The 22,970-nt window shown below is 37.5% G+C and overlaps 1 protein-coding gene across 1 annotated transcript; it reads left to right on the top strand.

The window, feature by feature from the left end:
• Positions 1-566: 566 nt before the first annotated feature.
• On the top strand, positions 567-22,549 carry LOC127953345 (zinc finger protein 271-like). The gene is made up of 2 exons (XM_052552538.1): positions 567-1,573; positions 15,307-22,549. The coding sequence occupies exons 1-2, from the start codon at positions 868-870 to the stop codon at positions 17,493-17,495; spliced, it is 2,895 nt and encodes a 964-aa protein (XP_052408498.1). The 5' UTR covers positions 567-867; the 3' UTR covers positions 17,496-22,549.
• The last annotated feature ends 421 nt before the right edge of the window (positions 22,550-22,970 follow it).

The following is a 22,970-nucleotide window of genomic DNA, read 5'->3' on the forward strand; positions in this document are numbered from 1 at the left end:
AGGTATTCAGTGAGATATGATTAATTTAATGCGCTAACAGCTCATTGCACCTGGCAAACAAGTTACACTGAGTAGAGCAGGCGACCGGTCCAAGATGGCGGCTCCACGGCTCGTTCGTGCCAATAGGCAGTAGCGTTCGATGGGGCGTCTATATATGTCTATGCTCACAACGTTGCCATAAAGTAATGTCGCGCTGACCAAATGACGACTAACTGGCGACGTCCTCACATAACGTTCTGTGTTTGCTGGGAGGGTGCTTTATGTAAAAAAAAAAAACTGGCTTTTAACACTTTCGCTAAGTATTTGAGTGAATGAAAATACATGTAATATGAAATAAATTAATAAAGTTGCATCTGTTCTTGAAAGAGGTGTGTATTGTTTTATTATAATTATGGTCCATGATCAAAACGCCGGTGAACCGCGTCCACGCACAGCGGCCGGGATGCGTCGTCCCATCATCGGCCAGAGAGCATTTCCGATCAGAGGCCGACCTTGCGGCGAAATCTTTCCTATCAAATGCTCCCTGGGCGATACCGTGCCGACATCGTCTGGGGTGTTTATTTGTTCTGCGTCTCGCACTCGCCAGTCCAGCGGGAGGCGCTACACACATTCGTTTGTTTGACAAACACCAGTAAACCTCAAAGGAAGAAGAATTAGTTTCGCCGCGCTCTCTGTTGTTGTTTTGTCGACATGCTCCTCCTCTAACAAACAGTTAGAAACGTTTCTTTTAAGAGAAGAATACAGTTTCTTAATCAGTTCAGTAAATAGGCGTACCTGTAATATTTTCATCTTCACAGTCGTCTAAGTTTTGAAACATCAGGAATATCTGGAGGAGTATCAGCTGAACTGAGATCTGCTGCTGTGAAAATGATGTTTGTTAAAGAGGAGAGTGAACACGAGGAACCAGGAACATGGGGAATAAAACCAGAGGAACCAGGAACATGGGGAATAAAACCAGAGGAACCAGGCACCTGGAGAATAAAACACATGGAACAAGAAACCTGGGGAATAAAATATGAGGAACCAGAAAAATGCGGAATAAAACTCGAGGAACCAGAAACCTGGAGAATAGAACACGAGGAACCAGAAACCGTGAGAATAAAACACGAGGAACCAGAAATCTGGATAATAGAACACGAGGAACCAGAAACCTGGAGAATAAAACAAGAGGAACCAGAAACCGTGAGAATAAAACACGAGGAACCAGAAACCTGCAGAATAAAACAAGAGGAACCAGAAACCGTGAGAATAAAACACGAGGAACCAGAAACCGTGAGAATAAAACACGAGGAACCAGAAACCTGGAGAATAAAACAAGAGGAACCAGAAACCGTGAGAATAAAACACGAGGAACCAGAAACCGTGAGAATAAAACACGAGGAACCAGAAACCGTGAGAATAAAACACGAGGAACCAGAAACCTGGATAATAGAACACGAGGAACCAGAAACCTGGAGAGTAAAACAAGAGGAACCAGAAACCTGCAGAATAAAACACGAGGAACCAGAAACCTGCAGAATAAAACACGAGGAACCAGAAACCTGGAGAACAAAACACGAGGAACCAGAAAGAGGTTGGTGTGTATTCTTCATTTATCTTTTATGTCTGTTTGTGGTAATGTTACATTGAGGCTTACAAAGTTTTACTTATCTGGTGTTTTGGGGCCCTGCCGTGTGTGTGTGTGTGTCTATCTATCTATCTATCTATATAGATAGATAGATAGATAGATAGATAGATAGACACACACACACACACACACACACACTAAAAAATCTTGGGTTAAAACTAACCCAACCTGTAACCCAACTATATAGCACCTTCCCATCTGTGGGTTAAAATCCTGTTGGGTTAAAAGATACCCAACAGTTGAGTTAATATTAACATCAGTATTTTTATTAAAATTTACTTAATACAACCATATTTTGAAACAGCTTTGTTGTAAATTACAGATTTAATTTTAATATGCATATAACACGTATACAAATATATTTTAAAATATTTTATTTAAATGTAGAAGAATGTGTAAAAATACAGCTGACATTTCAAGATGTACAAATGTGTCAATTCATATTCATATCAAAACACACAAATATGCAAATACAGTTCACAGCTGTGGCATAATGTTTAGAGAGTTGGACCTGTAACATAAAAGTCGCAGGTTTGAGTCTCGGTGCTGGCAGGAGTTGTAGGTGGGGGAGAGTGTATGAACAGTGCTCTCTTTCACCCTCAATACACATGGCTGAAGTGCCCTTGAGCAAGGCACTGAACCCCCAGTTGCTCCCTGGGCGCTGGATCTATATATATATATATATATATATATATATATGTAGCCCACTGCTCCGGGTGTGTGTGCACTTGGATGGGTTAAATGCAGAGCACCAATTCTGGCAAATATTACGACTTTCAAGTAAAATGAATATAAAATATAATAATAAAAAAAAAAATTATTATCATAAAAACAAGTCATAATAATAAAAAATATACTGCTGGGCCTACTGATGATAAAAAAGTTTTTTACTGATTAGGTAGTAGATGTCATATACAAAGAAAAGTTTGAATCGACTGCTTGTAGTATCTTCTTCTGGTCTATAGCCTGCCTGTTTAAAAATAATAAAAACTTGGGAGGAGTTTTCCTTGTCACCAAGCACCAGGACATGTGGATTCTGGCTTGTCTCATGATTCAAGTACAGCACTAATTAGTGCCAACCTTAAAAGAATAAAAAAACAAGTTCAGTTAACATGCATTGTGATGATATTTCATTGATACACTTACTTTACAAATGAGTGAATTTAAATGAGTTAAAAGCTATAGCGAATTTAAATTGGTTAGAGTGACGAATCACCCAAAAAATAAAATTCTGTCATAATTTTTTTTTCTAAATATCTTCTTGGAACGATTTGTATTGTACAACTTGTGTCTTATACAAAATAAATAAAGGTGACTTGACTACACAGGGCACTGTAATTTTAAGTGTTGCTTTTACTTACAGGTTGAATGTCAGTGAAGGACCGCTTCATTTCCGTGTATGATGTGCACACCATTTTTCCATTCGTGTGGTATGGTGCAGATTGCAGGAAGGGTTTTAACCTGTTAGCCAGCACCCCCCATTATGGGACTCACATCTGAAAATGCTCTACCGCACTTTTAATTTCAACAGTTTCCTACTTCAGTGTGTTACAAACATAATTTTGTTAATAATGCTCAAAAATATTAAAAGTTATAGACACTGAAGTGCATTGATTTTTTTTTTTTTTTTTTTTACCACACTTAATATTTTTTTATATTTTTTTTATATTTATATAAAAATACATGAAATCAGGGTTTTTCCTGGGTCAGAATTGGTCTTCGGTGGTGGCTGACCGACATGGTCATCCATACACAGCAAAGAGTACCCTAGTACCCACATGATCCGCAAGCCCAATATTGACAATAAATGTTAAATAAAAAAAAAAAATACAAAGAAACTAGGGGTGGCACGGTTCAACTTTTTCATGGTTCGGTTTGTTTCACGGTTTTAGAGTCACGGTTTTCGGGACAGTTCGGTATGTTCTATGTTCTATATTCTACTACAAGCAACAGCAAAAATAAATAAAACATAGTAAAGATACAAACAGTGATTTTCTTTTCTTTTCTTTTTTTGGGAAGGTCTAGCATAAGTTTTTAGGTACATAAATTGAATAAAGTAATCAAATGTAAAACAGCATTGCATATTGGACTGTATAAATTAAAGATTGTTCTTTATTAAAGTTATAAAAACTTTTTAATCAAGAGCAGTGAGTGATTTCTTTGTTGTTGCAGTTCGATTAATATAAAGACTGTCACTTTAAGAGAATGCACCTGATACAACAGGCATACGTTCAGCCGGCTATGTCTGCTGTAGGATACTTACCAAGACGAGCATTTTGACATTTTGTGTGTGTGTGTGTGTGTGTGTGTGTGAGTGAATTTGTCCATTTAAACGCAATAGCTACTTCAGAGAGATCTTAATATTTGCGCGCGTTCCGAGGCTCGGGTTTGCGCGGAGCGCTTGTACAATTCTTCTCACTGCGGTCGCGAGCTCGCGTCCTTTGGCTCTTACAGTAAATGTTTAAACTGACAAAGCTTAAATGAGTTTAGTTTAAACGCATATTAACGTGTGCTGTTCAGATCTCATCTGTGTGCGCGATCTGTCAGCACCCGGGTGATTATGGAATAAACGACTGCTCTCCAGCAGTAATTCACATTGATCAAGAGTGAATGGTTTGTCCAGGTTTTTTTTTTTTTTTTTTTCTATTTTTTTCTTTTCTTTTCTCATCACTATTGTTGTAATGTCTGGGAATACAGAATGCGCATCCATCAACAGAAACATATATTAGTTGAACCCAGTTTGTGTGCTATTTATAGCAAACCATATTACAGATGCTTTGTCAGATTTAAACTAAACCGCAGTCCCAGCGTGTGCCGAGCCGTGTGGGGTGAACCGAATGGTTCGGTTTTTTTCAACTAACCGTGCCACCCCTAAAAGCAACAGATTTTTTATCCTATTTATTCATGAAAAAAATGATCACTGTCTTTCTTGCCCGTTTTGCAAAAAAAAAAAAAAAAGCTGTGATTTTTTTTTTCCATTACTGGTTTTCATAGTTTAGAAAGACAAAATCATTTTTTTGATAGACCTGATAAGTATTTTAGTATAATCATATCAATCGTTAAAAGGTTTAATAGTGTTATTTTTTACCAAATACAATTTAATAAAATTAGCAGCTAGCTAGCAACAGCTTTCTTTGTGCTTTGATCTAGTTTCATCTCACTCCAGTCTAACTTTAAACTAAAATGTTTTATAGGTAATTAACTGCACATTGTCATAGGCCTATACATACTGTGGATTATTAAGGCTAAATTTTACTAAACACTCTTGCTAAATAGGGGTAAGCACACTTACTTTCTCATTTCATTATAATGAATCGGCTCAAATGAGTCATTAGGTCGCGAATCGGACTTTAGTGGACGTGTTGTGTGGTAATCCTGGCTGTTAGGACATTGCAAAAGATTTGTCAACACACACAAACAAACAAACACATTTTTTGCGTTTATTTAAAGTTTGCCAGCTGCATGTGCGGAATGCTTGTCACAAGTTGTAAGAGAAGATAAGGCAACTTTTTTTTGACTGCAATTCACACCCAGCGGTAATTCTGCCAAAAATATTTTCCGAATGCACCACGTGAAACATGTATTCGGCCTTCCGACCTTAGGATGAGTAGATTTTGATGAGAGGAGAGAGCAAAGACAGAACTGAAGACGGAGAGTGCCCGCGTGGGGAAGGGGCGCTGTGCTCGTTCACTCCGTCACTCCGTCAGTAGCCTGCTTCACTCACAAAACCCAATTACAGATCAAATATGGCTTTGGCGAGACAAAAAATTGTTTTGGCGGCCGCCAAAAAATTTTCAATTTAGGAAAAACCCTGGAAATGATTCCTGGAGCAATCTAGAAAAGTAATGGGTTGAAAGTCACATGTCTCATGAGTTTCTATTTCAAATCTGAATAAGTTATCATGAAAAATGTGACTCCTGCAAATATTTTTGAATTACGATGCAAATAAGTGCTGATGTGCTGATGGCCACTTATACAGATGGTAATAACACAAAGAAAATAATCCACTCTCTCTATTCATATAGATGCGTACACTTTGATAGCCGTGATCATACAGTAATAGTGAGCTGATTTGGGCTGATTTGCACTCAAACAGATGGTAATCATGCAGATACATTCAACATAAAACACACACTCACATATATAAAAACTGTTGAAAAATAAAAGAAAGAAAAAGGCGATCGCTATAAGTTCCGCCTCCATCAGCTGACAGGTGCGTCAGAGCGTGTCACGGGGGAGCGCCAAACTTCAAATATACTATCTTTCATTCATTCTTTTTTCCGGTGGATCGCCTCATTCTATTTGTGACACTGTACGCTGCTAAACCATGCCGTTTTTTTACTACCAAGACACAGTTTCTGACCGTGAGTTATTCCATAACGGACACAAGCAGTTCTGTCGCTGAAGAACTGAAACGTAAACAAAGGAATTATGATCCATATTACAACGTTATTGCTTCGTTGGACTAAACGTGCTTCATGAGATGTCATTCAGTGGACCCTTACCCTTACCTTCCTAACTAAACCGGGATTTACAGCTGTGGATGTGTTTATGACTCGTTATTACGACGGGATCTGGTATGTACAGTGTTTCCATTGTTCATGTTTTGATGTCTACTGCTTACACAAATGTAGCCTTTATAAGCTTTGCATTGAAAAACAGCGATCTGTCTTCGATGCTTGAGGCTTAGATCTTTATAATGATATATAGATTGTCAAGATTAAATTTGTCCCGTTTCATTTAATCTATTCATAAACACTGACACGTGCAAGTTGAGGGGCGTTCAGCACGAGGGCGTCGGGGTGCTGGCTAACAGGTTAAAGACTATTTCTGCACGAAGGCCTTTAAATGACAAAGGTACAGAGAAAGCACAAGTAAAAAAAAAAAAAACTAAGCTTACAGTTTACATTTTTACAGTCTTAGTGGGAATCTACTATCATTCGCACTAAGAGACAGACTAAACCAGTTTTCACTCCCTCCAGAAAATTTGTGCCAAAATTTGCGGCTGATATGAGTACATTTTACCACCCTTTAACTGATTTGGACTTGAAGGGAGGAACAAAAGTACACTGTAAATGAAAGGAAGCTTTGTTGGACGGAATGCGGCAATACACTTATTTCACCTCATTTTGGAAGTCATAAGTCTAAGTAAACTTATGTAAAACTATTATATTTAAAACTAATGTATAATTAATTTAAATAGGTTACTTACCTTGAAATGTTTCAATTAACAGGCAGAAATTCTATTGTTGCAATATTTTCTTCACAAAAAAGTCCATTGTCTAAAACATAAATATAAAAACATTTAGCAAAACACATTTAAAAAAAAACATGTCAATCAATCTAGCTTCATAAGAGAAATGCTGTAATTCTAGGGTATTCTAATAAATGCATAACAATATTCAATATGAATAAACCATAAAAACACTTTTACTGTACAATTAATTAGTGCTGGTGCGCTGAAACGCATATGACTTAAAGGTTGGTTGTAGGAGTAACGTTAACGTTATGTAAATTTGGGGCACTAGTATAAATTTCAGCTGAAAGAGCGGTTTGCCTCATGACTGCGTGCTTTTCTTGTGTCTGGGTTTTGAACTTTTATAACAGAAAATTGCAGGTTCATTCAAATGATTCTCATGGAGTCTGTTGTCGCTCGCGCAGAAGCTTCATTCACTGGTCCGTGCAGCTTTTCTAGCTTAATTCTAATGATTTCGTCAAACTTTCACATTTCACCAGACAATTTTTATTAACTAAGTAATGCTTGTCTAAACAGTTTTGCAGCTAATCTTTTAATGTATTAATGCTGGCGAACAAACAGGAATAGCATTAATTTACAATCGATCTGATTCTCTGGGGAAAACAAACAGACAAAAAAAAAAAAAAAAATTAACGTATCAGACACATACTTAATGTTATAACAGTTATCATACGATTATATCAACAGTTACTTACCCTTCATAATCAGGCAGGCTGAAGCTGATGTCCGCGCTGAGTATCTGACTGGACTGTTAAAATTTGAACCGGAGTGAAGCGGGAAAAATATTTAACCCAACAGTTGGGTTATAACTAAAAATAACCCAGCGACGAAAAAAAATGACCCAACAAATTTTAAGATAACCCAACACATTGACCCAATATGTGTAACCCAACAGTTAGGTAAAAAAAACAACCCAACCTTTTTTAGTGTGTGTGTGTGTGTGTGTGTGTATGTATATATATATATTAGGGGTGTAACGATACGCGTATTCGTATTGAACCGTTCGGTACGACGCTTTCGGTTCGGTACGCGGTACGCATTATGTATACCGAACGGTTCGTTGGAGTAATTAATTATATTTGAAAAAAAAAAAAAAGAGAGAGAGAGACAGAAATATAATGATATGCGTTCAACAAGGTAGCCCAATAACCCAAACAACGTAACAGGCAACGCCCCTGACACTCCCGAAGAAGAAAAAAACACCATCTTATATGTTTATGTTAGGCTACTCAGCAGGCGCTCGCTCACTCAGTACGCGCTGAAGGCTCGTTGCAAAATAGCCAATGCGTTTAACAGACTAGAAATGAGAAGATCCTCCAATAACCAACAGGTCTGGTGTTTGGGTGCACTTTGGATTCCCTTTAAGCTATAATGGTGATGGCAAGAGAGTGGTGGATAAAAAAACAACGGTATGTCGCATCTGCAACATGACAGGGTACACCAGCGGGAATAAAAAAAAAAAAAAAAAAAACCAGCGGGAATATCTGGGATATATGCGTCAGTACTATCTGGGAAAAGACGAAAAAAATGAGAAACATGCACGCAGCAAACTATCCCTGCAGCATTTAGAAACTATAGCTTACAGGGAATCCAACCCAAACACCAGACCTGTTGGTTATTTTAGGATCTTATATTTCTGGTCTGTTAAAGGCATTCGACATTTTGCAACGAGCCTTCAGCGCGTGCTGAGTGAGCGAGCGCCTTAGGGGCCGTTCACATATCGTGCCTAAAAACGCATGGAAAACGCTAAGCGCGTCTTTCTCCTCCTTTCCAAAGCGCTTGGGCAGAAGCGCTCATGAGGCGTCTGTCTTTGCTAAGCAACAATGACGTGCTCTCTCCATGAGACGCGGAAATTTCAGCGAAGGATAAATGGATTTGCAGCTCTAAAAATCGCTTGCAGTAGCTCTGCTACTAAATTTATTTCAAAATTGCAATCCATATACAACTATGATCAGCTGATCCTTCATCTTGGCTGAGCTCTCAACGTTGTTACGGGAAAGGATGAAGCTGATTGGTTAGTTCTTGTCACATGACCCGCGGTGCGCTTGCGGCATTCTGAAAAGTTGAGATGTTTTTACATTTTGCTGTATCTAAAACGTATCGAACCGAACCGAACCGTGACATCAGTGTATCGTATCGAACCGAACCGTGAATTTTGTGAACCGTTACACCCCTAATATATATATATATACACACACACACTAAAAAAGGTTGGTAATGACTAAAGTATGATTACACTGTAATCGGCACAATCTGTGGAACTATAATATTTGAGCAGCATGGATGTAGCCTACATATTTGTGTTTTTGAAAAAAAAAACGTTTATGTATGGATAGTGAAATATTAAATTTTTTAAGTCTTTGAATTAAGGCCATTTTAGACCATGTGGTATGCTAAAGTTTATGCTATAAAAATTATGTGAAAATCATCCTGTTCACTTATTCACACAAAACAATTTTCTGATGTTATGATAAATGTTATTTTGAATAATGTGTATAACCAAGCAGTTGAACAGACGTTCATAGTATTTTTTTCTTTCGATCAAATGTGCAACAACCAGTGAGGGAAAGAGTACTGAAAATTTGTACTTAAGTACAAGTACTGTTACATTGATGAAAAAATACTAAATTACAAGTAAATATACTGCTGTCAAAACAGTACTTAAGTAAAAGTAAAAAGTACTCCTTTCAAAAAATAATCAGAGTACAAGTTACTAGTTACTTTTTAGCTGGCGATATTTAGTTACCAAAAATATTCATATCAAAGATCTATGTGCATGGAAAATAGTAACTTTGAACAAAACCCACTTTTATCTTATTGACAAAGTATGTTAATTAGTGGTCATTAGTGCTCTCATGCTTTGTGGTTCGAAAAACACATTATTTTTCACATAATTTATATTATATCATATAATTTATATTACAGTACCTTTCTCACCAGCTTGTCACAAATTTCTCGATTAGTTCAGGGTTTGATGAAGACCTGCCTTCCGAAAAACAAAATGTGTTCTGATTGGTCGTGTTGTGATTGGTGAACAGCTCAGACAGTGTTTCAGTACTGTTCAAAACAGCAAGTTCCCTCTGATAAGGATGTCATCAATATTGCCATATCAATTTGATATTGTTTTGGAAAACAATGCTGTAGTCCAAACAAGCTGTTTATTGTAGTAAAAAGGGATTAAAAAAAATGAAATGGTTCACTTTGGAGTGGACTTTGAGATTTGTAACTTTGTAGATCTTAGTTATGCCCAAACATACACACTACACACCGACTAAAATTCAAAAAGTGAAAAAGCATAATAGGATGTTCTAATATTTTGCATTCTTCACATTATAGTGCGGAGTGCATAAAAATAATAAGGCGGCAGAGCGAATTTATCATCCACAGTGGTTCTCACGTAGTACTTCTACGTCATCACCACATAGTGTGTGTTATAAGTTAAGACTACGTGAGATGGATGATAAGTTCACTCTGCCGTCCACACCAGGAGCAGTGGGCAGCCATTTATGCTGCGGTGCCCAGGGAGCAGTTGGGGGTTGCTCAAGGACACCTAAGTTGTGGTATTGCCGGCCCGAGACTCGAACCCACAACCCTAGGGTTAGGATTCATACTCTCTTCCACAACTTCCCATTATGAAACTGCCTGGAAGAGGACATGTCTATATTGTCCTAATGTGCGGTGAGAAGGAAAGTTTGAGTAGCTAAATCTTTTTTTTTTATTTTTATCTGCACTACAAATGCCCTAGATATTGTTTTGAAAGTGTTTTGATCTTTTATTGTTCATTCACACTTTACATTATCGCTTTATTAGTTAACATAAACTGCCAATGAAAAAATTATTCTGAACATTCATTAATCTTAGGTATTCCAATATTTAATAACTCATTGTTAAAATTGAAAGTTGCAACTGTGTTATTTAATGAGCTAACATGAACTAAGACTTTTAAGATTTCTTTAACACAGATTAATAACATCTATATCAAATGTAGCTATTGTTCATTGTTTAGCTGTGCATTTATTGAATGAGCACTATGCGATGTCCGAACTGATTACACTATATTTTATGTATTGCACTGTATTTTATGTAAATTCATTTTCTATTTTTAAACTGTCTTAAATTCATTTTAAGTCAATTTTTAAATCATTTTCATTTTCAAGTTCTTAAATTGCTTGTTTTATTTTTGTGATTATTTTTCGTCATGACATTATTTTTGAATTACCATTGTTTACGAAATGTGCTATAAATAAACTTGCCTTGCCTTGAATGTTAATGCATTAACTAAGGTTAACTAATGAAGTCTTACTGTAAAGCGATACCTATTGGTTTTTATAGTTCTTTTGAACTTTAATGTGTAAAACATTTAACTTTTATATATTTTTCTTTATTGCTTTATTGTTTTAAATGACCAGTTATTTTTGTTATAAGAAAAAAGTTATTTAACATGTTATACTGTATTATGACCACTTTTTTAAACAAAATTTCAATACCATGATAATACAGTATACTAGGGGTGTAACGGTACGCAAAAATCATGGTTGGTTACGTACCTCGGTTTTAAAGTCAAGGTTCAGTTCATTTTCGGTACAGTGAGGGAAAGAAATGCAAACATTAAACTGCAGTTTGTTTATTACTATAAACTTTTTTTTTTAACAATTTGTTTACACTTAAAATAATAAAAGTTATATAAAATAAAAAAAGTTCTCCACTAAATAAAATGCTCTCAGTCTCAAACCAATATCATATAATAAAATATGAAAAATATAAATAAATATGATTACAGTGCAGCATTACCAATCCCAGCTTGTAGGCCTGTTCATATTTAAAAAAATATTTATAACTTTTCCAAAGTGTAAAGTGCAGCATCAAAAGTTTCAGTTTTAGACTTGCTCAGATTTCATTATTGCGTTGGACCGATCAGAATTAAGAGCAAAGTGCTGCTTAAATGCCGACGGGAGCTGCGTTTGAATTACAATCGTTTTTTTTCCTAGTTGTAGTGATGTTCACACTCGCGTGATGCCTTTTGAAAACCTTAGGCCGGTGACACACTGGCATATTGCTGTCAAACATAGACCTGTCAAACAGTTTATTTTGCCGTCAATACTGTTGACGGTGTCCTTTATCAGTAGGCTTTATATTTATGCTCAACATGAAGTATAGATATTGTTGTCGTGAAGACAAGATCCTGGTCTGTCGGCAGCCTCCCTCTATGTCACCTACAGAAGCAGCAGTGCACAAGCGCTGCATCAGGCATGGTTCTGGTGTGTAAAGAAACAGAACACGCGAAGCAGCCATCACACAACTGACACGCAGCAGAAACGCCACGCTCACGCAACGCAGCCAGTGTGTCACCGGCCTTAGAATCAGCTGCAGGGCGGGATTTGCGCTGAACGCGGAGACTTCCGGCACTTAATATATTAATTTGTAAAAACGAAAAAATTTACCTATGTTCCGCACACAAAATATTGCATTCAGTCATTCGGTACACACGTGCTACGTACCGAAAACCCTGTACCAAAACAGTCCGGTACGAATACACGTACCGTTACACCCCTACCATATACCGTGATAAAAGCATTATCAATTAACTGCAACAGGAAAAATTGATACCGGCATGGCCACAGTAAAAGGCCACTCTAAAGTGTAAAGTTTTATCACATAGCATAATGCCACAGATGTCGCAAGTTTTTAGGAAGCATGCAGTTGAGCAAGGCACCAAACCCCCAACTGATCCCCAGGCGCCGCAGCTTAAATGGCTGCCCACTGCTCCGAGTGTGTGTTCATGGTTTGTGTGTGCACTTTGGATGGGCTAAATGCAGAGCACGAATTCTGAGTATGGGTCATCATACTTGGCTGTATGTCACTTTCACTTTTTCACTTAAGATTGTCTGAAACCAGCCATCTGAACAGCTGCTGCAACAATCAGTTTGCATAACCAAAGAATTTCTGCACAAACTCTCAAAAGCCTTATCAGGGTAGCTCATCTGCAGGTTCATCATCCTCATTGCGGTGTCGACCTGGCTGCAGTTCGTCATCGTAACTGACTTGAGTGGGCAAATGCTCACTCATGAATCCCGATCTTTACTGAACAAGTGTAGCATATGAGCAGTTCATTAATTAATTGGTTCTGAATTAATGAATCATGGCTCAAATCTAAAATAATGCACATTCCTTATGAAACCCAAAGCTTTTAGCCTCTGAGCTCATGCATGTAAATCAAACTCTCTGCAAGCTGAATGATCGGCCTGGTCCCAGCATGGCTGGGTTTAAATTTCTTGAGTAGGAAGTGTCATTACTAAGATGTATTTGATAGGTTTGTGTTAGGGCTGCACGATGTTTCGTTTAAGCATCGATATCGCGATGTACGAATCCACGATAGTTACATCGCAGGATGTGCGATGTAGGCTGTCGTAGTTGATCTGTTATTCATTAACTGTACAGGCCAGCTGCTCCCCGGCCTTTGGCGAATGTGATTAATTGGACAGTTTAACTATCATAGAGCAGGACTGAAAAACACATGCAAGTTTAACAGGGCAGAGAGAGAGGAGAGAGTGCGAAAGAGACAGAGAGAGAGCGTGAGAGAGACCGAGAGATCGCGAAGCAGCAAGCCGTCTTCAAACAACACGAGCGCTGTCTTGCTCTCTCTCCCTCGCGCATATTAATCAATTGACACGATGGTGTCGATGTTTAAATCATTTAAAATGAGAATGTAAGTGTGCTCACCCCATTTTTGTTTATAAGAAAAAATATCGCAATATATCGCAGAAAAATAAAATATCGCAATATCATTTTTTCCCAATATCGTGCAGCCCTAGTTTGTGTGTTGCATAACTGGTTAGCCCTGTTATGCAACGGTTATGATTTTTCTGATGTTCTCAAATAGAGTCATGGACCAGGTCAACTGGGAGAAACAGGAGAGCTCAGCTCTCTTGGAATTCTTGTAAGGAAAAAGGAAAGTACCTTTTAAATGTATTAATTAGGGGTGCTCCGATCATGATCGGCCGATCGTTATGCGCATCTCGACAGTAAAGCCGGTTCTCTAATCAGCGGTTAATTCCTTCAGGTGCGTTATTTCACATAGAGCAGATGTTACTACACAGAGCCGTTGTTAATAGAGAAGATGCGCAAATCCACTTCATTTTCAGCGTTTTTTGGTGCATCTTCTCAGTTTCTCCTACCTTTACCTGCCATTCTTGGTATCTGTTTAACCTTCTTGTTTTGAATGAACCACTCATACATAGAAAATGTATTATTCTGTATTACCATCTTGCTGAAATATAACTACTGAATTCTGATAACACCAAAACTAACTTGAGTAAGAGACAAAGTAACTTTCCTGCTTCAGATCTTTGGATGTTCATTGGTTGTTCGTGCGAACAGAGGCATGAACCAAGTCACTCCATAAGAAGACTGACACAGAAAGTTCTCAGCGCACTTCGTCTGAGAGAACGTCTTGTTTCATGGCTCCTTAGGGAGCTCTCATCTCCGTTTTTCTTTTCTTTCCTTTACTAAGTTTTATTCTCATATTCGCCTCTCCCTCCATGAGGGAGACTAAATCTGAATAATTTCTTTGGTAACTTCACGTTCGGTTAACCTTTAAAACTTCGCGCGAGTCTGTTCGCCCCGGAAGACACGAGAGAACATGCCCAGCTCCAAAAGAACGACACACGCACTCTTCTCTATCGCAGTCACAAAGACAACCACATGCAAGTATTATTTTCTATAGAGATTTAAATATTGCTTAAGGTTGTCTATTCCCTTTTTTCAAGGTGATCTGATTCCTTGTTCTCTTTCAAAAGGTTACTGTCTGTGATTTTGCCATACTAGGCGATCATTTTGTGATATCGCCTATTTCTCTTTCACTTTCTCTCGCTTACCCTTTCATCCTTTCTCTCTCTCATCTATTATCCGTTTTGTCTTGAATTGTTTTTACTGTTTGTATTGTTATACACATATTTACTCTTTGTGAATCGTAGTTTGGTGTATTATTATTTCACCATTAAAATGCAATATATATTCCCGATTGCTTCTGTCTAAATGCTAACATCACAAAGTCAATGAAATGTTTGATCTTAGCTACAAAGCTTATTTGTTACTTTTCATTAACCTAAATTTTATAAGGACAGGAGAATAGTTTCATGGCCAGAAACAATTTTCCTGGAATTATAAGAAGTGATAACATTGAAAGTTGATAAGTTAATCTTACGGCCGTTTGAAATTCACTCTAAAAAACAATGATGCTTCAAAATATGCAGAGGGCATTGAAAGAATAACTTCATGTTGATTTTATGTTTATCAAGTTGTCCCCATTCAATCTGAAGCAAAGAAAATTAATCGCGGACTTACAGATGTTAAACATTGAAGTTTTTAACAAGTTACCAGTTTTTAAGTTACCAAAAATAAATAATTTTTACTTTTGTTTCAGAGTTAATTGAAGAAAAAGAGGAGAATGAAGAATCAAGTGAAGTTGAGGAGAAAAATCATGTGAAAACTGGAGGAAAACCTTTGGGTTTCTCTCAAAGCAAACAGAAAGATTTAAAGAAAAAAAGAGCAAAGAAGTCCCTCCGCTGCACTCAGTGTGGAAAGAGATTCACAGACAAAACAGGTTTTGAGAATCACATGAGAATTCATACTGGAGAGAAACCATTCACTTGTGATCAGTGTGGGAAGAGTTTCACACAATCATCAAACCTTAATATACACATGAACATCCACACTGCAGAGAAGAAGCACGCATGTGATCAATGCGGTAAAATGTTTTTATGGGCTTCACTTCTGAAGAAACACTTGAAAGTTCATGCAAAGGAGAAACCACATCCATGTTATTTGTGTAGTAAGAGTTTTTTGCCTCTACAAAGTTTGAAAGTACATCAGAAAATACATACTGAAAGAGTATATATAAAAAGAAATGAAAGGTTCCACACTGGAAAGAAACCTTATAAGTGTTCACACTGTGACAAGAGATTCAGTGATAAATCAAATCTGAAAACACATGAGAGGATTCACACTGGAGAGAAACCTTATAAGTGTTCACACTGTGACAAGAGATTCAATCATTCATCATATCTGAAAACACATGAGAGGATTCACACTGGAGAGAAACCTTATAAGTGTTCTCACTGTGACAAGAGATTCAATTCTTCATCATATTTGAAAACACATGAGAGCATTCACAGTGCAGAGAAACCTTACAAGTGTTCAAACTGTTACAAGAGATTCAGTCATCCATCACATCTGAAAACACATGAGAGGATTCACACTGGAGAGAAACTTTACAAGTGTTCACATTGTGACAAGAGATTCAGTAAATTATCAGGTCAGAAAATACATGAGAGGATTCACACTGGAGAGAAACCATATAAGTGTGCACACTGTGACAAGAGATTCAGTGATTCATCATCTCTGAAAAGGCATGAGAGGATTCACACTGGAGAGAAACATTATAAGTGTGCACACTGTGACAAGACATTCAATGATTCATCATCTCTGAAAACGCATGAGAGGATTCACACTGGAGAGAAACATTATAAGTGTGCACACTGTGACAAGACATTCAATGATTCATCTTCTCTGAAAACGCATGAGAGGATTCACACTGGAGAGAAACATTATAAGTGTGCACACTGTGACAAGACATTCAATGATTCATCATCTCTGAAAACGCATGAGAGGATTCACATTGGAGAGAAACATAAGTGTGCACACTGTGACAAGACATTCAATGATTCATCATCTCTGATAATGCATGAGAGGATTCACATTGGAGAGAAACATTATAAGTGTGCACACTGTGACAAGACATTCAATGATTCATCATCTCTGAAAACGCATGAGAGGATTCACATTGGAGAGAAACATAAGTGTGCACACTGTGACAAGACATTCAATGATTCATCATCTCTGATAATGCATGAGAGGATTCACATTGGAGAGAAACATTATAAGTGTGCACATTGTGACAAGAGATTCAATGATTCTTCATCTCTGAAAACGCATAAGAGGATTCACATTGGAGAGAAACATTATAAGTGTGCACATTGTGACAAGACATTCAATGATTCATCATCTCTGATAATGCATGAGAGGATTCACATTGGAGAGAAACATTATAAGTGTGCACATTGTGACAAGACATTCAATGATTCTTCATCTCTGAAAATGCATAACAAGATCCACACTGTAGAGAAACCTTATAAGTGTTCACACTGCGACAAGAGATTCATTCAATCATCAGGTCAGAAAATACATGAGAGGATTCACACTGGAGAGAAACCTTACAAGTGTTCACACTGTGACAAGAGATTCCGTGATTCATCAACTCTGAAAACACATGAGAGGATCCACACTGGAGAGAAACCTTATAAGTGTTCACACTGTGACAAGAGATTCAGTGATTCATCATATCTGAAAACACATGAGAGGATCCACACTGGAGAGAAACCTTATAAGTGTTCACACTGTGACAAGAGATTCAGTGATTCATCATATCTGAAAAAACACGAGAGGATCCACACTGGAGATAAACCTTACAAGTGTTCACACTGTGACAAGAGATTCAGGGATTCGACACATCTGAAAACACATGAGACGATTCACATGGATGAAATCAAATAAGTAAATGGACTGCATTTATATAGCGCTTTCAACAGATCCCATGGCAATCCAAAGCGCTTTACAAGTTGCCTCACATTTACCCATTCACTCACTCAATCATACACCGACTGCGGTGTCAGCCATTCAAGGCACCATCCAGCTCGCCGGGAGCAGCTGGGGTTAGGTGTCTTGCTCAAGGACACGTCGACATTTGGTGGAACCAGAAACCTGCAGAATAAAACACGAGGAGCCAGAAACCTGGAGAATAAAACTAGAGGAACCAGAAACTTGGAGAATAAAACGCGAGGAGCCAGAAACCTGCAGAATAAAACACGAGGAGCCAGAAACCTGCAGAATAAAACACGAGGAGCCAGAAACCTGCAGAATAAAACACGAGGAGCCAGAAACCTGGAGAATAAAACACGAGGAGCCAGAAACCTGGAGAATAAAACTACATGAACCAGAAACCTGCAGAATAAAACACAAGGAGCCAGAAACCTGGAGAATAAAACTAGAGGAACCAGAAACTTGGAGAATAAAACGCGAGGAGCCAGAAACCTGCAGAATAAAACACGAGGAGCCAGAAACCTGGAGAATAAAACACGAGGAGCCAGAAACCTGGAGAATAAAACACGAGGAGCCAGAAACCTGGAGAATAAAACTACAGGAACCAGAAACTTGGAGAATAAAACACGAGGAGCCAGAAACCTGCAGAATATAACACCAGGAACTAGAAACCTGTAGAATAAAACACGAGGAGCCAGAGACCTGCAGAATAAAACACGAGGAGCCAGAGACCTGCAGAATAAAACACGAGGAGCCAGAGACCTGCAGAATAAAACACGAGGAGCCAGAAACCTGCAGAATAAAACCAGAGGAACCAGATACTTTGACAATAAAACTAGAGGAACCAGTAACCTTGAGAATAAAACAAGAAGAATCAGAAACCTGGAGAATTAAACCAGATTCCACAAGACACACACACACACACAAATGTTTCTTTACACTCATCATGTAGGTCATTACTAAGATGTGTTTGATAGGTTTGTGCGTTGCATAACTGGTTAGCCCTGTTCTAAGATGGTTATGATTTTCTGATTTGTAACTTGGAGATGTTTCTCCTAATTAATGTTATCAAATAGTCATGGTTTTGTAACCCTACCTCTGACCAGGTCATAAAACTTTATGACCCAACTGGGAGAAACAGAAAAAGCCCAGCTCGCTAGGAATTCTTGTAAGGAAAAAGGAAAGTAAATGTATTTTAAATGTATAAACTTCCTTTTTGTGCTTAGATGTCTTCCCATATCCAATTGGAGAATCTGCAATTTTATTGTGTGTTAATCAAACTTTAAAGGCCATGTTGCAGGTTAACCACCACTTTCGATTAATGGGTACATAAATCACTCAAGATATGTATACATTTTTAAAATGTCTCTTTAAGATTTTGGTATTAACGTTTTTTTTACGCAACTCGGTGAAGACGTCACGTTGGGGAGAAGTCGAGGAAAGGTAGCCTCAGTCTAGTATGATGCCGCGTTCCAGGCAACCCGTAACCCTTGTTTTTTCAACCTTAAACCCGTGAAAGTGCACTGGAATGGCACTGTGAATGGAAAACCTGTGACTTCCCACCCGTGAACTCGTGTCTCGTACTAGATCGATGTACTCCGAGTTCCGAGGTCACACAGCACGCGAAACAACGATGACAACCCCTACGAATAATACTACATACGGACGCAATGTTTATGCAAGTGGTACCTGTTGAAAAAATGATTTTAGGTCAATGTAACGTTGCAATAAAATAAATAATCTAGTTACAAAGTCGTTAGTAGTGGTATGAAATAGTGATTACGAGCTCAAAAACCTGCCTGGAACGCTGCATCAGAACGTGACTGACTGTGATGAGGAAGAGGTGGCAAGAGTCAACATGTATGATGGCCCGCAGCCGTATAATTTCGATCGAGCCAGCCTTGAGAGGGCAAATGAGGAATTGCCAGAAACTGCACTGAAAATCTTGTGCTGTAGTGGAAGTGAGTGCGTTTGGGTCACTGTTGGTCGATATCTCTCTATCTGTCTGTCTATCTATATATGTAGTCTATCTATCTATATATATCTATGTATTTATCTATTTATCTATAATCTGTGCTATCTGAAAACTCTCGTCTACTACTCGTCTCTCTCTAGTCACTCTCAATGCTCTCAAGGCGTGCTTTGGTAAATTCTCTCCCCAACGTGACGTGATGCAATGCATTGTGGGGGAAAGGAGAACGCTGTAAGATAGTACCTATTTTTCCGTATTATAATCCGTTTTGTGATGCCCAAAAACATAAAATACAATGGATAACAGTTTAAATGTTTATTACCAACAAGCAAATTGCACAAATTCTTTCGAAAAAAATTAACCTTGCAACACGGCCTTTAAATGTGAGTTTTTCTGCATATGAATGTAACTTTGTTTCTCCTACCTTTACCTGAATTACCATCTTGCTGGAATATAACTGCTAAACTCTGAAAACACCATAATGTACTCGAGTGGGTGTCTCCCCAGAGACAAAGGAACTTTTTCCCGCTTCAGATCGTTGGGCGTTCATTGGTTGTTCGTGCGAACAGAGGCGTGAAATACTTAGTCTCGGAGCACTTCGTCTGAGAGAATGTCTTGTTTCATGGCTTCTTAGGGAGCTCTCATCTCTGTTTTTCTTTTCTTTTCTTTACTAAGTTTTATTCTCATATTCGCCTCTCCCTCCGCAAGGAACACGAAATCTGAATCATTTCTTTGGTAACTTGATGTTCGGTGAACCTTTAAAACTTTGTGCGAGTCTGCTCGCCCTGTAAGACATGAGAGAACATGCCCAGCTCCAAAAGAACGACACACGCACTCTCGTCTTGCGCAGTCACAAAGAGAACTACATGCAAGTATTATTTTCTATTGGGATTTAAATGTTGCTTAAAGTTGTCTATTCCCTTTTTCAAGGTGATCTGATTCCTTGTCTTTCAAAAGGTTACTGTCTGTGAATGGCGATTCGATGTATTGTTAGTTCAATTATTAAAATCCAATATATATTCCTGATTGCTTCTGTCTAAAATGCTCACATCACGATGTCAATGAAATGTTTGATCTTAGCTACAAAGCTTATTTGTTACTTTTCAGTAACCTAAATTTTAGGACAGGAGAATAGTTTCAAGGCCAGAAACTATTTTCCCTGGAATTATAAGAAGAGATAACTTTAAAAAAACTTTTGAAAAAGTTGAAATTTCATAAATTGTACATGGCTTTGTCCGTCTAGAAAATGTTCGAAATATGCATTCTGTGTGAACGGCTTGGTTTCAGTTTTGATGTAAACAAGATCCAATCCACATTGATGTTCTCTTTTTTTCTACTGGCTTCAACTGAATAGGCTAATATAAACCTAAAATCATCATCGCTTCACATGCGCCACTGATAAAGGTCAACTATACTTCCCCATTATGTCATTTTCGTGATCCGCGTACAGCCAAATTTTTGAGACCGCGTGGATGGTGCACGTAAGCGAGGTGAATGATGAAACAGAAGTGGTCCTGGATGTCAAGCTGGTCCACCTTTGAAAGTTGCGTGGACACAGCTGTGCGCGAGACGGAACAGAACACAGAATGTGACGTTTACCCGGGGCTTAAAAGGCAGCCTTCCTTAATGCACACCTAAAATTCAAATGCAACGTTTTTTTCTTTCGAATGTGGATTTTTATTTTAAATTAGACGAACATTTCAATTCAATTACTTTTTTTGACAGCCCTAGTCCGTACCAAGGTTATTTTTGTAAACAAAAACTGAAACTAAGACTAAAACTATCAGTTAAAAAACATTTTCGTTAACCGAAATATAATGTAAAATTCATAATAAATGAAAAACTAAAACTAAACGAAACTAGCAAAAGTTATTCGTTTTTGTATTCGTTTTCATAATAAGCTCTCATCCCGTGGCGGAAAATCTGTTGTGGTTTAGTTTAAATCCAAACAGGCTGTATAATACATTTACCTGTAGATGGCTACACTTTGTGGTGTTGAAATTAAGGGGAAAAATTCCACAAACCTTACACCTACAGAGAGTGCATGCATATATGACGTGAAGTCAGGCTAGATTAGTGTGCATGCGTTCTTTCACTGCATGATTCAGTCTATTAAAATGCATAACAAAATTAAAAATACGGGGCCTTTATATCATTTCATATAATTAATATAACAAAATAGTGAATTTTTTTCCTCAAAACATCAGCATGATTAGCATGATTAGATATTGATTTTATACAAAGTTAACAGATAAACAAGAAGTTAATGTTAAGAGACTTACGTTTTGAGACATTGTATTACCTGTTATTGCTCTATTTAGCCAACAAAATCAATTCCAAACTGCAGAGCTCGAAATTAACTTTTTTACTTGGTAGCACTGGTGTTCCCAACTTCAAAAATTTTGCAAACATTTAGGAGCACTCACCTAGAGCCCTATGAAATCTGTTTTAATTTTTCCCAGAGTCCATTTTAATTTTTCTGGATTACATTAGTTTCTGTTTGAAATTTTCTCAACTCCTTTTTAATGGTTAAATTTAATTGTATTAATCAAAAAGCATGTCTAATTAATTAAAATCATAACACTTATACATTTTCACAACAATTTACTAAAAGTTAAACAAAAATTACATGTTTAGAGCCCTATGAAATGTTTTTAATTGTATCTATTGTTACCTAATTTTGTGTTTCAGCATTTCTAATTATTTAAATGCATAAAACAACTTAATTTTTTTTTTTTTCTTAAAATACCCTTATGAAATGTTTTCCCCCCCTCTGAAATTCTGTTGTGTATTTACAAGTTTCTGGTTATCAGATGAAGAAATAAAACATTCTTTTTTTTTAATTATTGAAAATTAAGTAAAAAAAAATTTTGGTAAATAAAGGGGATTTACTATTAAAAATAGAACATGGAAAAAAGTTGTGATTATTCCTTAAAAAAATAATGTTTGTTTAATTTTAGTAGTAGTAGTAGTAGGCTATGTACATTCTGCTGAACAATAGTAAAACATTTCTGGCAAATACTTGTCTTTAAATTAACCTGGATTTTTATTTTGATGGGTTACCATGAATACCTTTACAGTTCTGTGTATGTGATATGACGCTATAGCCTGGTAATACCAGACTCTGCTACTTCACTTTGCTTCGTAGACAGAGTCTGGAATGGCATAATAGAGAAGTGTTTCTCTCTCGCTAGGGGGCGATTGTCTGAAGTTTAAAATCATTGGTTACCCTTAGCCAATCAGATACGTTTAGTTATGACGTATGTTATGCCCTTGTACAGCCGCATCGAAGCACAGACATCATGCATCGAACTCAAATCTATGATTGAACTTCCACTGTAAACCTGTTGTTAACACATGATGATGCGAGCGAAATACCGGAGTGAACATGGCTGTAAACGACTTTTGCAGTTTGAAAAAGAGTTGAATGTTCTCCATAACGGAGCGAATTGCATCCC

This window comes from Carassius gibelio, chromosome B3, assembly GCF_023724105.1.
Source record: "Carassius gibelio isolate Cgi1373 ecotype wild population from Czech Republic chromosome B3, carGib1.2-hapl.c, whole genome shotgun sequence".
Taxonomy (NCBI): Eukaryota; Metazoa; Chordata; class Actinopteri; order Cypriniformes; family Cyprinidae; genus Carassius; species Carassius gibelio.

Coding starts and splice junctions, on each gene's coding strand:
- LOC127953345 (XM_052552538.1), top strand. CDS start 868: ATGATGTTTGTTAAAGAGGAGAGTGAACACGAGGAACCAGGAACATGG. Junction 1,574..15,306: donor ACACGAGGAACCAGAAAGAG/GTTGGTGTGTAT, acceptor CTTTTGTTTCAG/AGTTAATTGAAGAAAAAGAG.